General features: G+C 34.5%; 2 protein-coding genes across 9 annotated transcripts; both read right to left on the reverse strand.

The window, feature by feature from the left end:
• Nucleotides 1-1,376: 1,376 nt before the first annotated feature.
• On the reverse strand, nt 1,377-1,994 carry LOC110925009. Its single transcript, XM_022169007.1, has one exon. It carries the CDS (start codon nt 1,992-1,994, stop codon nt 1,377-1,379), a length of 618 nt encoding a protein of 205 aa, XP_022024699.1.
• A 2,390-nt stretch (nt 1,995-4,384) lies between these two features.
• LOC110871123 lies at nt 4,385-9,574 on the reverse strand. Of its 8 annotated transcripts, none has more exons than XR_002553532.2 (4): nt 9,367-9,574; nt 7,884-8,097; nt 5,779-6,882; nt 4,385-4,651 (listed from the first exon to the last, which is right to left on the reverse strand). XR_002553532.2 is itself a non-coding variant. In XM_022120065.2 (4 exons), the coding sequence occupies exon 3, from the start codon at nt 6,872-6,874 to the stop codon at nt 5,831-5,833; it is 1,044 nt and encodes a 347-aa protein (XP_021975757.1). In that variant the 5' UTR covers nt 6,875-6,882; nt 7,884-8,097; nt 9,367-9,574; the 3' UTR covers nt 4,385-4,651; nt 5,824-5,830. The 8 variants fall into 8 exon arrangements, 7 of the variants coding, with proteins under 7 accessions (XP_021975757.1, XP_035845750.1, XP_021975766.1 ...); XM_022120065.2 differs by having other exon boundaries at nt 5,824-6,882; XM_035989857.1 differs by having other exon boundaries at nt 5,824-6,896.
• Between the last annotated feature and the right edge of the window lie 5,937 nt (nt 9,575-15,511).

The following is a 15,511-nucleotide window of genomic DNA, read 5'->3' on the forward strand; positions in this document are numbered from 1 at the left end:
GCTCCCCCGGCACTTTTCCTGAATTACAGTAGATCACCTGAAACATGTTTGAAAAAGGTTTTGTCAGCGGGGAAATACTGAATGAATCATTCTATTTACTAAAACGACACATTTGTTATAATTCACAGTATTAAGAGTTTTTACATATGTTTGTTATCAACCAACTACCTACAGTATTTGTCACTCGACCGGATCTGTGACTGTGGTCATATCACCATTGGCTGCCCCAATGAATGACGTATATCACTTAATTTTAGGTTCGCCCACCTAATGTGATTAAAACTGTAGTAATGTGCACAATACCCCACATACTGGCTGTAATTTGGTGATTACATAAACTTAATCACTGTAATTATAATTCTGAAAATAATTTGGAGTATTGTAAAACAGTTGATAAAAAGAGAATGACTCACAAACTGTGAGAAAAGAGAATGACTCACATTGCAGATTTAACACGGGCAGAATATGATTTAGCCTTGTTTAACCTAATTAAATAATAATGCACACAAAACCGGGTTAGTGATCAATACAGCAGTTACGATAACTCATGAGATCAAATTCTCACAACGAACGACAAAGTGCGATACTTAAACATCCATCGATTTAACGACGAACGACAAAGTATCACCCTGGTGTGGGCGGCACTTAAACATTCATTGGATATATTGATCTCGGAAAATGAATCGTAATAGCGATCGAGTGATTACCCTGTTTTGCGGCAGTAATTTGATACTAAGGTGTGTGTTTTGTGACTGTTCTTGCTATATCTTGACGTCTACAGAGAATTTGCACGTCGTTTTCAACACAGAAATCAATTGCCAATGTCTGCTATTTATAGTGATTTTTGGACAGGCTTACGGACCGTATGGCTTTTTCCTTTACGGTCCGTAAAGGGTGTAGTCTATTTACATAGGCTAGCTGGGTACGGGACTAGCTTGGCTGACTCAATAGTTTTCTTAATTTCAATTGTGACAACGAATTTGATGGATAATTATCCACTAGGGTTTGCCCCCCTTGAGTTTTAGGGGCCCTGATCCTAATTCTGATTGTTCTGAAAATTTTAGGGTTAGTGCAGAATCACTTGGGTGTCTCAATTAGGGTTTCCTTATTGACTAATTATCATCCTAATTATTGATTTTAATAAGAGTTGTTACACATGGGTTGAAGAATTGATTCGACCAGTTCTGCATTGGACGGCCTCGGCCATAAGACCCACGTCCCCGACCACGTCTGCCGGACCGACCACGGCCCCTGCCGCCGGTTCGGTCATCGTGTCGACTTGATTCGGAAGGAACCGAGCGTTGGGTAGTTGCTGTGAGAGCCGAACCGGCTGTTTTGGAGGCATGAAGGGCCTGCTCGGCTTTGCGAGTCTCAACCTAAATAATCTTGGATCGGGCGACATAGAATGACGGCAATGGTTCCTGTTGTTGCAAAATTGTTGCAATTCCGTCGTATTCTTCGTTCAAACCAGCAATTAACTGAAGCACAAGGCGATCATCATCCACAGGAGCATTGACATTAGCAAGTTGGTCGGCCAATATTTTTAGTTCTTGGCAGTACGCGGATACATTCGGGAAGCCGTCAAGGCGGGTGTTGGAGAATTTATGCATAAGTTGGATCGCACGAGCACTTTTGTTGTCGTGAAAAAGATTTTCGATGGCAACCCAAGCATCGTACGCAGTAGCAGTCTTGTTAATGATGGTGTGTAGAAGGTCGTTTGAGATCGTATTGTATATCCATTGTAAAACAATGGCATCCAGACGCTCCCAATCGTCCGTCGGCTTGTTGGTGTCACTGGAGGAAATTTCAGGTTTGTTTTTGATGTGATCGAATACAAGAAAAGTTTTGCAGTGGAGTTTAAAGAGGGTGGCCCAAGAATTGTATTGACCGGATTCGATTACTAGAGTGATAGGGATCAAAGACTTGATGTTGGAGACGGTTGTGGCAGGGTGAATCTTAGATTCACTGGCGACAGAGGAGTTCGAACCAGTCATGGTGGCGGCAGAGGTTGTTTGTGAGGAGAGAGAGTTGGCGAACAAGGGTTAGAGAAAGAATAGGAGAGGATCGAAGGATGATACCATGAAATAATAGGTTCCTTGACCTTTTTCCATTGATAATGATCCCTATAAATAATACATTTGATATCGGCTATTTTGGTACAAATATATACAAATTATATATTGAAATCGTTGCCTAATATATGTATGCTATTAATCGAGTTAATAACAACATCAAATCAAATTATTGAACTATTGAACATTTGAACTGTTTTATACACATACCTGGTAACTAAACGTGTTAACAAAACTTTGAACTCACCAGCGTCGTCTGACACACTTGTTTGCATGCTTGTAGGTCGTTAGATGTCTTGGATTGGAACTTGCTGTCTGGAGTAGCTGGAGTGGTCATGGGTCGACTGGAGTGATTCATGTGATTGAACTATTGATATCATACATTGGTTTTTGAAACAGTTTAACATAGGTTTACTATTTGCTTCCGCTGAACATGTTGATTTTCATTTAAACTCGTTGATGGTATTTTACATTAATAATTAAGGATTTTATTTTGCAACTTGTACGCGTTCAATGTAATTAGTGGCTCGTTATTGGTACGTCACACGCCTAACAAGGACATTCCCTAGGTGGTATTTTGGGGGGTGTGACAAAAGTTATTATAAAAAGACTCCTAACAATAAGAAGTGTACAAAGACACAATGGATCGCAAAATATAACACAATGTCGAGCAAAATATAAATAATGACGAAAAATATAACACAACGTCGAAGAAAATGACACAATGAGTCACGAAAGAGACAATAACGCAAATATAGAAAAGACATAATAATAAATAAAAGGAATAACGGATTTTAATAATCTCAACTATTAGTCGTTGGCCGGCAACGGTTCCAACTTCAAAAATAATCAACGGTGGTCCCACTTTTTTCATATTGTAAACAAATGGACCTTAACTAGCAGAAAAGGAAAAAAAGAGAAAGAAATTAATGTTCTATTAGTAAAGGTCCATTAATTTTCAATATGTGAAAAAATGGGACCACCACAGGTTATTTTTGAAGTTGAGACCGTTGCCAGCCATTGGCTAATAGTTGGGATTATTAAAATCCATTATTCATAAATAAAAAGACACAATGATGTAAACAAAAGTCTAAAATCTACAAGCTAAACTTTTAAAAACAAAAACCTAAAATCTCACATAGTAGAGTTCGATGAGACGGTTCCAATACCGCTTGAATGAGGTCAATCAGACTCCACTTGATATCCTTCTTACGACGGTATTTGATGCTACCTCCTATAAATAAAATGCAATTACCCCTTAGTTGCAAACACCTCTTGCATATGCATTTTCAAAACTTCTAAAACATTCTTGAGTGATACAATAACACTTTTGTTTTGTATCTTTCTTATTCTATTTCATTCACAATTATTATTATCTGATTCATTATTCTATTTCATTCACAATTATAATCTGATTCATATGTTTCTGAAAAAAAAAAAAAAAACTTTGCATATCAGTTAAACAATCTGTAAAAAAACTTATTCAGGAATAGAAGATTCCCACAATGTTAAGCAAACTATGTAAGATGGCGACTCGACGAAGGATTCGTAGAAAAGAGGTTTAACTTGCTTTCCTAACCGAAAAGCGTGGCATTGCATAAGAGTTTTGGTTTTATGACCTGAAATAAGACCATTACTCATAAGAGACTGCAAGATAATGTCTCGTGTCACTTAGTCGTTGTCTCGTTGGTGTTCGAGAATGTGACTCAAAGAAAGGGTGACAAAGGCAGAAGTAACATGGGTATGAATTGGATAGAGATCAACAATGTTTTCACATAAGATGAATTGTCAAGTCATAGATTTTTCATACAAAAACCATAAGGGTCGAACTCAACGGATCACTTGTAATAGTAAAAAGACAGGACACATTTTAGGATTTTAATAATAAAACTGGAAGTGACGCAGAGACAAGATAAGCGGGTGTATGACCCATGTAGGTAATTGGTATAGAAGATCCATCACTAACAAAAACGAATTGCACGATGCTAGTGTTAAAATCGGATTGCATACCATTCTGGGTGAAAACGCGGAGGTTGCCAATTCCAGGTTAACAATGGCGATGATTTGCAGCATTGCAGTTTAGCCATAGACAATGAAGTGCCAAACGAAAATACTATGGTTTAACAAAAGAAAAAGAAAAGACGACGCCAGTGGCTAGCCGCGCATGGTAAAAGAAACCCGTTTTTTACGGTTGACAAACATGACAACCTAATTATTAAAAAAAAAAAAAAAAAAAAAAAAAAAAAAAAAAAAACTAATACCAAAATAACAATCAGCCAGCTAGATAAAACTTACTACCAAAAGCATGGATATGAAGACAAAAATGAACTTGTAAAAAAAGGTTTCATTCAAGTTACTTCACATAAATGGTGTAAACAAGCACAAATAGAGTAATGTAAATGCTCCAAGCAGCCCCCCCATCTTCCCACCCCACAAACAGAACCAACAACCATTCTTCAATCTAAAAAACATCTGAGCAAATAACAACGATTTGAAATTCAAATACGCTTATGATCTCTCCACCGGTGGTATCGAAGTGAACGAGAGTTGAAAAACCTGATGCATCGGTTTGCTTTTATCTGTGCATCAAAAACGATAAGAAATGCATGGATATTCGGGTTAGAAAATCTTAAAAGGGTAACGGGTCGAGACTCAAAGTTGCCCAAAGTGTATTCATAATACATGAACCACCAGAATAATATTAACCAAAACTTTTTTATATATAATTACTGTCATATATGATTAATAGGGGATGGTTCAAATGAAAACCACTTTTATCGCGAAAACTCGAAAACTAACTAAAAAGGGAAATTGGCCTGTAATAATCCCACCTAGACCTTATTGGCCATTAATAATCCCACCTCAGAATATTCCCCCCACCAGTCCCACCTTTCACCTATTTTTCCTACAATGGTCCCCGGTTAAAAAAACTTAACGGAGTTAAGCTTTTTTCCAAATTACAAATAAATTTTTTAGGGCTTTTAATTAGAACGATGATACGAGTCCATTGATGTAAAACTTACTTCGAAATGGTGCTCCAAGTGACTTGATTTTGGTTAATTGGAAATTTAAACACCCGAATTGAAGCGCCGTTTTCATCGTTTGGTGCACCGTTTCGAGGCAAGTTTTACATCAATGGACTCGTATCGTCGTTCTAATCAAAAGCCCTAAAAAATCTGTTTGTAATTTGGAAAAAAGCTTAACTCCGTTAAATATTTTTAACGGGGGACCATTGTAGGAAAAATAGGTGAAAGGTGGGACTGGTGGGGGGAATATTCTGAGGTGGGATTATTAATGGCCAATAAGGTCTAGGTGAGATTATTACAGGCCAATTTCCCAACTAAAAAAAGCCTAAAAAACACACGAAATTTTTTTTTTCAATTTTTTTATAAAAAATCGCAGGTTTTTTTATATAAAAAAAAATTCAAAAAAAAAAAAAATTGTATTACACATGTGTAATACTACACATGTGTCTGTGTACTACACGTGTAGTATTACACATGTGCACTACAATGAAAATTTTTTTATATACTAAAAGTAGCGAAAATTGGTATGCAAAAAAAAAAAAAAAAATTGGTATGTTTTTTTGGCTTTTTTAGTTGGTTTTCGAGTTTTCGCGTTAACTAGTGGTTTTCATTTGAACCTTCCCCTATATAATTTTAGATAAAAAGTTCATTCAACTAGTTTCATCTCATACAAAAATTACCTGTCTTGACCCGTTACCCGGCCCGAAAAACAAAAAAAAAGCTACCAGATTTTCATGATTGATCTTCGTCTGATCTGTATCGAGTCAACCTTCGTCTACGTCTCCTAGGGTTCTCAGAAGGAACCCGATCTTCATCATTATTATCAACCAAATCCAACTCAAAAGGATCACCATCGTCACTATCATCATCACCGTCGTCATCATCTTGTAAACCCAATAACGTTTCCCCCCACAAAAGCCGACGGCGGCGATGCCTTGTCGGAACCCTAGCTCTCCCAATGCCTCTCCGGTCGGCAGGCGGATGTTCCATAGACCCGATCATCTGAAACAAGAAAAACGCCGTCCACCAATGCCCATTATTGCTCCCTGCTTCCGCAACAAGACTCCTGTTCTCACCAGGTATCCGATTATCTCCGTTTTCGATAGCGTAATCACCGAAAACAACCGCCCCCGGCATGGCAGACCGGATGGCACTAACTATATCACCGTACTCTCTTTGGTGCTCAAGCCGCCTCCAAGCTCTTTCACGGGTAGGGTCAACATCGGACGGCCGGGCTGTCGGGTGGGCCCGCCTAGCATGTCGTCTTAATTCTCTATAACTCCCGGAAAACAAACACGATTCTTGAGAACAACTTCGGGATTTCGAATTTAAATACTGCCGCACCTCCTCCACCACCTCCCACCCCGACACTTTTCCCCGACACAAAGGGCATTTTAGGCAAGATTTTGGCTTTAAACTCGGTGCATCATCATTATTATTATTGTCATTGTTGTTGTTGTGATCAGAATCTTGAAGCCCTCCAGCCAATTCAACATCTTCAATTAGATTGTCGTTTGCGGAGATCAGATTAGGCGGGTCTGTGGTGGAACTGGTGGTTTCAGAAACAAGTTTTTTGAATCGATCGAGACAATTTGAGTGTCGGTAACTTGTGTCGCAAATGAAAGACCTGCATCCTTTTGAATGAGAACTGCAGAGAATAAGAACAGCATTGTGTGGATGATCCATGCATATAGGACAAGAAATTTCGTCCCATTCTTTGTGAAGTGCGTTAATGTTGTCTGCATCATTTTGAATTTTCCTTTTTCTACTTGCCATCTACTTCACTGTAAATATGTAACTTAAAATAGCCAAATGAGTAGACACTAATTTATTCAGAAAAAAAAAATATTAATAAAAATCTTTTCTCTGCGCTTATCAAAACAATAAGTTTAGCAAGTTCAAGTTTAGATATATACAATTCTATGTGTTCTTGATTTATATGAATTTAGTTTCGGAACAATTAACAATAATAAAGTAGAGTGTTTGAAATATTTTCAGATCCAAATTACGAGTTTGAAGCCCTTTTGGACCCCAAGTGTAAATTTTAAAACTTTCGGACCAAATTTGAACTTTTTGATAAGCACAGGGACAAAAGTTGTAACTGACCATGATTATCGTATATATATATATATGAACCAGTGAAAAAGAAAAATAAAAAACATCACAGGGACTAGTGGCACTTAACTAAGTAGAAGCAAAAATCTAAAAGCACGATTAACCAATCAATACTCCACATATGAAATTTAAATAAGTACACTCGTTACCCTACCGCTATTGGATATTTCAATCACGTTTTAAAACAAATTGGACTCAGTTTGAATTCAAAGGCAACTACTTAAAGAAACAATCACAATCAAGTTGTTTCAAATTGTGTTAGTTGACGTCAGATGCCACATCATTTAAAAAAGCCACGTCAGCAAATAAGTGCCACATCAGATGCCACGTCAGCAAAAAAAAAACTAACTAGGTTAGGGTTCAGTTAATTTGAGAGTGCCAGAGGAAAATAAGTTGAAAGTTGGGAGTGGCGCGATACAATACGTATGTTGGGACTTGGGAGTGCTATCGCCCAAATGGTGAAAGTTGATGTTATTTAAATACAATATCCCTATAACAAATTGTAACCAAAATGATAAGAAATATAGTGCAACACCTAACAAGGGAAATCATATGCCAGATGGTGCAAGCAAATGAACAAGATATCTGAGATATAAAAGAAATAATCTACAAGATCAAAAGTTAGGGTTTGAAAGATGATTCGTTAATTGACGCTTATATCTAAACTCACCAAGAAAATGCAATCTGACAATGGTCCTTATAAGAATCTTTACGAATTGAACGAAATTAGCACGTTCTAAATGTTTTATTGACCTTACTGTATCTTGGAAAGTGTTGTCACTCAATATTTACTTGTACAACCCTCGAACATATACAGCTTTGAGACCAAAGAAATTGATGGTGTCGAATCTACCTTGATTCACACAACCAATGTGTGCAAACACCTGCATTTGTACCACATAATAGAAAGCAATAGTCATTTGCATAATATCCCTATTTATATAAAAGAAAAACTTTAACAAGATTTTAAATTTCTAAGTTCAATAACTTTAGCACACACGCATAGGGCTGCAGACGAACCAAACGTTTGGCGAGCAGTTTGTGAACCATTCGGCGGGAAGTTCATTTGTGTTCGTTCGTTTATTAAACAAACGAACACGAACAAGAAGTTTCGTTCATTTAGTTAAATGAACGAACATGAACAGAGGTCCCGTTCATTCATTTATGTTCGTAAACGTTCGGTAACGAGTTCGTTTGTGTTCGATAGTTCATTAGTGTTTTTTAGTTTTTATATTATATTTAAATATTTCAGAATTCCGACAAACAAAATATTTAATAAGTGCCAATGTATTAAATATTATGTTCATTAACGCTTGCTTGTGTTCGTTTATTTCCATCTGTGTCATGAACATTAGTTTGTGCTCATTTGTGTTCATCAACGTTCGTTTTCGTCCGTTGCCTAGAATTAACAAATAGATACAAACAAACACAAACAAGTCCATTTCCTTAACAATCAAACACGGAGATAAAATCTCGTTCGCTAAGTGTTCATAAACAGTTCGTGAACAACTGAACACGTATATTTCTTAACATTCATCCTAACTACTGCTAGAAATTTTCTTTTTAACAGCAATCCAATCTACTCCAAATTCTACACCATTTTCCGCCACGACACTCGAACCCTCGACCTCTACCGGGATACCGCTAGTAGTTAACAACGATGAAACTATATCAGCTGACACACCTTTTGCAAACTTAGTCATCACATTTAGATATCCCTTGTTATCATTTTGTAAAAAACAAAAAAAAAACAAAAAAAAAAAGAGTATTATAACTTACCTACAGTACAGAACCCCTAAATCCCAACTCTATTATAATTTCACATGTACTTCAATAATTATGCAAACTTTATCATCTTAATGCATAAAAACATAATAAAACACAACATCAACAGATCAATTAACAAAGCAAACTATAATAATTCATCAAGCAGAAGAAAAAAAGAAAAAAAAAAAAAAGAAACCCTAACCCTAGCGTAAAAATCACTTTTTTACAAATCTTACTAATTTTTCAACAATTCACCACCGAAATTGAAGCTACCGATGATCAATTAACGCTAACATCAACAGATTATACAGATCAATGAAATCGGATTGAGATATAATCAAATTAATAAGAAATTAAAGGCAAAAAACATGAAAGTTGGAAATTACTGTTGAATAACGTCATGAGTTGTTGAGGTGTGCGTGTTTGATTGAAGGATTTGGTGAAATTTACAAAGAATGATACGAGTTTTGAGTCAATTTGGAGCGATGAGAAAGGGGGAAGAATATTGGGGAAGTTTCAATGGTGTTGTCATAATGTGTGCATATGAAACGGTGGAGTAAGAAATTATAAAAAATTGATTCGTTTCCCACATTGTTTTCATGTTTATTCAATATCTTTTACCCTTATGTTGCATGTATCATTGTATCATGTTACTTTAAAAAAAAAAAAAAAAAAAAAGATTTTAAGAAAATAAAAGATTTCATATTTTTAGTAAAATAAATAGCAATGTTGTAAAACAATGTCTCTAGGGCGAGTGGGAACAATCAGGGCTACAAAAGAAATTATCAGCAGGGTAACAGTGATATGATGGAGATGTTGAAGTTGATTCAGCAAGAACTGCAGGCAATCAAGCACGATAATAAGGTACGTGATAAAAATATCCAAGCTTTAATTGTGTTGATTGGTCAAATGGTAGGTGAGATGGCTGAATTAAAGAAGGTAAAGGGAAAGTTAACAGGTGACACACAAGTAAACCCTAAGAATGTGAAGAATGTGACAATTAGTGCGGTAAGTATTTTTCTTACAAATGAGTTTGATGATAACTGTTTTTCTTCTTCTCGAGTGATTGCAGGAGTAACTGAGACAACTAAGGAAGGAAATGGAAGTGATTCAGGAACGCCACTCATCCCAATCTGGGTTGGAAAATTGAAAATCCACTGAGCTCTGTTGGATTTTGGAACGGGAAATGAGTATCCTCCCAGGTAACTTGTATGGCCAACATGACTTCGGTCATTTCCATGCAATTGACGGCATGGCGATGTTTGTTGATGCAAGTTGAAAACAACCCCGGGGAGTTGTGAAGGACGTGATGATCCAGCTCGGTGAATCACAGGTAGTTTTGGGGTGCTCATTCTTGCATACATCCAATGCTCAAATCGATTGTTGAGAGGGATTGATTACCATAAGCTATGAGAACCATAAGTTAATTTTTAGTGGGTTTTCAAAATATATTATTTATGATTTTGTTGATGAGTTGTGTAATATAATTGCTACTAAGGAGTGTGTTTCTCAATGCACTTCACGTGTGAGTGGGGACACACTAAATGAGAAGGTTTTTGAGTTTTACAGGTCCAAGTTTGAGAGGAATGGAGATCCTGTGAAAAGTGTGAATGTGAGAAGACAAGTCAAAGAGAATAAGCCACCTGATGGTGGAAATGCATGGGTCAATGAAGCTAAGTTTTACCCTAGTTGGCGTGAAGCTGCAAACCTCCCGGAAAACTGGATAGAATTGTACTTAGAAAAGTTGGAAGGTAAGCACTCTGCTAAACCACCTTAAGCACCACAAGTATGATCTGACTAATGATCTAAAACTTATCACTCTTGAGAAGCAGCCTAAGATTTATTTTTCTTTTTTTTATTTGTTTTCTATTTTTTTTTATGTTTTCTTGTTTGTTTCATAAACATTGCAGCAACCAAGTGTGGGGAAGTTACGTCGGCATGACAGGTCAGGAGTACTGAATCGATATGTATCAGGGTTGATGTGCGTTTGATGGAGGTGTAAGCATTCACTAAAAGGGACTCAAGAAGTGTTTAATAAGTCAAGATATTCTTTCCTTTTCTTTATGGTTGTTTGTTTACATAACTTGGTGGTGTGAAATAATTGTTTGCGTTGGAAATGGTTTATTTTGTTATTTTAGTTTTGTGTGTCTTGGTTGGTTGGGATAGTATAGTCACTTAGAGGCATACTTGGATTGATTAGTGGACCTTTTCCCTACAAATGTGATCATTTTTTAGAAACAATGTACTTTGGAAACAATGTATCCCAAGTGTGGGATGAGGAAAGTAAACTGAATGAAGATTTTGAAAACTTTTGAAAAAATGTCCTCGAGCAGGTTCAAATATGCTTGAAAACCGGATTTTTCAATGTTAATCGTTAACGGTTTACCTGCTAGTGCAAGGTTATTGGTCCTTAGTCATGGTTAAAACTCTTTAAGTTTCAGGATAAAGGTATTCTCAGTAACTGTTTTCAAAGATAATTATATATATATAGAATTGCCTAACTATAGGTAGCAAGCTAGATAGTAGACATGTTTTCACATTGGCAGCTCGTATCCCTTTTGTTTGGTGAGATTTTAAGCTCTTAAATTTCTTGACATTATATATGTTGCTTCGGCAACTTAATATATTCATTTGTTTGAGAATGAGCCACTATATTGCTTTGTTTTAGAACTTGACTGATTTGATACATGCTAAGATTATGAACCGAACAATTACACATAAATGATAAAGGCTACTTTGGGATTCCCTTTTTGTTTGGCAAACAAAAAATGTGAAGTTAACCTAGTGGACTAAAATGGCAACCGTGAAACCTTTTTGGACCCATAGACAATAATGAAATTTTTAGACTAAACTGACAAAATGACCCAAACCATATGGACTAAAATGACATGTAACTCTTTTTAATTATTATATGTGACTATTATTTAATAATCCATATTTTTAATTATTATATGTGAATATTATTTAATAATCCGTATTTCCATAAACATCATTAAGTTGCACTTGTGTCTCTTAATATAATCGTAAATTACATTACAAGAACCTTATGTTAATCAATACTCGTCCAGAGTTCAGTAGTTCATATTAATCAATAATCACTTAAACGGAGTTAGGTTCACTTGGGCTCGGGTATTGGGCTCTAGGGATCAGTGGCTACGGCCCAGGTATTGGGTTCTTTTACCCGTTTATAATTTTATTAAATCCCCTTTCATTTATAGGCAAATTGAATTTAAATAATCCCAACTCACTGATATTGACCAATAATAATCCCAACTCATTTAATCACCAATAATAATCCGAACTATTCACTTTTGTTTGTAAAATACTCCCAGTTAAAAAAACACTAACTAGGTTAAAAAATTGCTGATGTGGCTTGCCACGTGGCATATTTTGATGACGTGGCAGCTGATGTGGCAGTCTATGTGACATATTTTGATGATGTAGCAGCTGATGTGGCAGTGTACGTGGCATATTTTGATGACATGGCAGCTGATGTGGCAGGTGACGTGGCAAGCCACATCAGCAATTTTTTAACCTAGTTAGTGTTTTTTTAACTGGGAGTATTTTACAAACAAAAGTGAATAGTTCGGATTATTATTGGTGATTAAATGAGTTGGGATTATTATTGGCCAATAACAATGAGTTGGGATTATTTAAATCCAATTTGCCTTATTTATATTTAAAATAGAACTTTTTATTCAAATTCAGTTAGATCTTGAGTAAACTGCTAAAATCATCCCTGAGGTTTGACTCAAATTGCTAGATCAGTCCAAAATCAACTATTTTTGCTAAAACAGTCCCTGAGCCTAGTTTCTGTTGCTATTTCAGTCCAATAAATTAACACCGTTAGAACCTCCGTTAATGAATGGGTAAAACTGCTAAATTCGTCCCTGAGGTTTGATTCAAGTTGCTAGATCAGTCCAAAATCAAGTTTTTTGAATTTGTTAATTATAAACTTATGTAGATTATAAACTTATTTAGGTATATAAATCATTAATATCACAAGATTATAAACTTATTTAAGGCGGGTCCAGTTATATTTATGTTCGTTGAATAAATCATTAATATCACAAGAGAAAAAAAAAGGTAAATGACAGGTTCTTAATGCATCAATACTTGTACTAAATGCATTATATATTTTCTTAAATGTCTTAAAATTTAAGATAAATTGCAAGTCTACCCTAAATATATAATTAAAATTTGGGTTTACTTATAAAAATATAAACAGAATGTAGACTCTTTTGGAGAGCGCAATTTTATTTGACCTGTCTTAAACACTGGTTTGACTCGAATCCGTTTTGACTCAAACCAAAATAATCCTTTTTATGAGACTTGTTCTGGCACGACATTTGTCCGACCTCACCTGAATGATAAGTATTATTAAATAAGAAACCACTTAATTAAGTAGAAAAAATGAATAAAAGAACTTTATAATACAAATATTAAATTAAAATAACTGATAAATATTAAACATTAAATATTACGAATTAAATAAAAACAAATAAAAATTATGTTAATTTCTTAATATTTAAATTTACATATAATGTTTGTATTTTTCATAACTAAATATTGTTTAAGTTAACTGTTGTCTTATTTAAATCCTTAAATAAATACTAAATATTTACATGGTAACAACAACAACAACAACAACAACAACAACAACAACAACAACAACATCAAAATAAAATCAGTATTTAAGGCTGGGCCGGTTAAATTACGCTCTTCAAAAAAGCTACATTTATATTTTTAAAACTAATTTTATTTAAATTAAATTAAGTATTATCTTATTTAAATACTTAAGTATATAATTAGTAAACATTTAATGATAATAATAATAATAATAATAATAATAATAATAACTAACAAATAATTTTTCAAAATAACTAACAAAAGGATTTTTTTCTCTTGTGATATTAATGATTTATATACCTAAATAAGTTTATAATTAATAAATTCAAAAAATTAATGCAAGTCTAGAAAAATTATATACCTAAATAAGTTTATAATCTAAATAAGTTTATAATTAACAAATTCAAAAAATTAATGCAAGTCTAGAAAAATTATATACCTAAATAAGTTTATAATTAACAAATTCAAAAAACTTGATTTTGGACTGATCTAGCAACTTGAATCAAACCTTAGGGACGAATTTAGCAATTTTGTACAAGTTATACGTTTCGTCACCACTTTGTGGAAAAGTACCCATTCATTAACGGAGGTTCTAACGGTGTTAATTTATTGGACTGAAATAGCAACAGAAACTAGGCTCAGGGACTGTTTTAGCAAAAAAGTTGATTTTAGACTGATCTAGCAATTTGAGTCAAACCACATGGACGATTTTAGCAGTTTACTCATCTTTCTAAATTTAATTAACGTCCCTTTTATTTTATTTTAGTTCCCCTCCTAGTTTTTAAAATTTTCCTTCCCTTTATAAAATTAAAGATTACAAGATTAGTTTAATGAAATTACAAGATTAGTTTTGATAAATAAATTCTTAGGAAAGTTCACATTTATATAGGGACCGCTAAAATGAAAACCATGTAAGAACCGCGAGAACCAGTTCCTAGTCATTAGATCTTCAAGATCAATGGATGAGATTAAAAGTAACTAAAAATAATATTAAATACTTTTTGTCGTATTATGTTTTTAATATTTTAATCTAAAAGGGTAATTTAGTAAAAAGACTCTATTTTTTCCTTTTGTCTTTATTGTTTTTTATTAGTTTTTTGTATTATTATATTTAGTTTTTATTTTTGAAACATAATTTTTTTATTGAAAGCATTTTAAAATTCAGATTCTTTTAAAAGATTTTTTATACATTTTACATTTTACGTTTTGAGTTAAACTTTTTACGTTTTACGTTTTACGTTTTTTACGTTTTTACGTTTTACGCGCCGGTTTTTGCACGCCGGGCTTTTTCAATCGCCGTTTTTACGTTTTACGTTTTACATTTACGTAAAACTTTTTTACGTTTTTACGTTTTACATAAAACTATTTACGTTTTACCTAAAACTTTTTACGTTCGTAAAACTTACGTTTTACGTTAAAAAGTTTACGGTTTAACTTTTTTTTACAAAAACTTTTTTATGCAAAAACGAACGCACCCAGAAATCGCACACTCGGGAGGTGTCTTAGATATATCCTTATCATCATCGACTAGGAGGGAAAAATAAAAAAAAATCAAAACAAAGTGTATCTCGAAAATAAAACGGGGTTTGGCTCAGATTATCCGATAATAAAAAGGCTGCAAAAGTGGGGTTGCAGGTTAAAAAAACCTATCCTCCGCCGTCCTTGCCGCACCATCGTCATCTAAATCTATGGTTTTTTTCATCATCGCCACCCCAATCAACCATATCAAAACCCACAGATCAAAATCCCCAACATACCAAGTCGAAACAAACATCAAGAACACAGGCCAAAATATGAAAATCCCCAACATACCAAATCAAAACAAATATCAAGATCAAAATCCCCAACATACTAAACCCAGAAAAATCAAGAACACAGGCCAAAAAAATACCAGAGAAATAA

The sequence above is a fragment of the Helianthus annuus genome, chromosome 1, assembly GCF_002127325.2.
Source record: "Helianthus annuus cultivar XRQ/B chromosome 1, HanXRQr2.0-SUNRISE, whole genome shotgun sequence".
Classification (NCBI taxonomy): Eukaryota; Viridiplantae; Streptophyta; class Magnoliopsida; order Asterales; family Asteraceae; genus Helianthus; species Helianthus annuus.

Excerpts from the sequence above, each read along its gene's own strand:
- LOC110925009 (XM_022169007.1), bottom strand. The coding sequence starts at position 1,994 with ATGACTGGTTCGAACTCCTCTGTCGCCAGTGAATCTAAGATTCACCCT.
- LOC110871123 (XM_022120065.2), bottom strand. The coding sequence starts at position 6,874 with ATGGCAAGTAGAAAAAGGAAAATTCAAAATGATGCAGACAACATTAAC.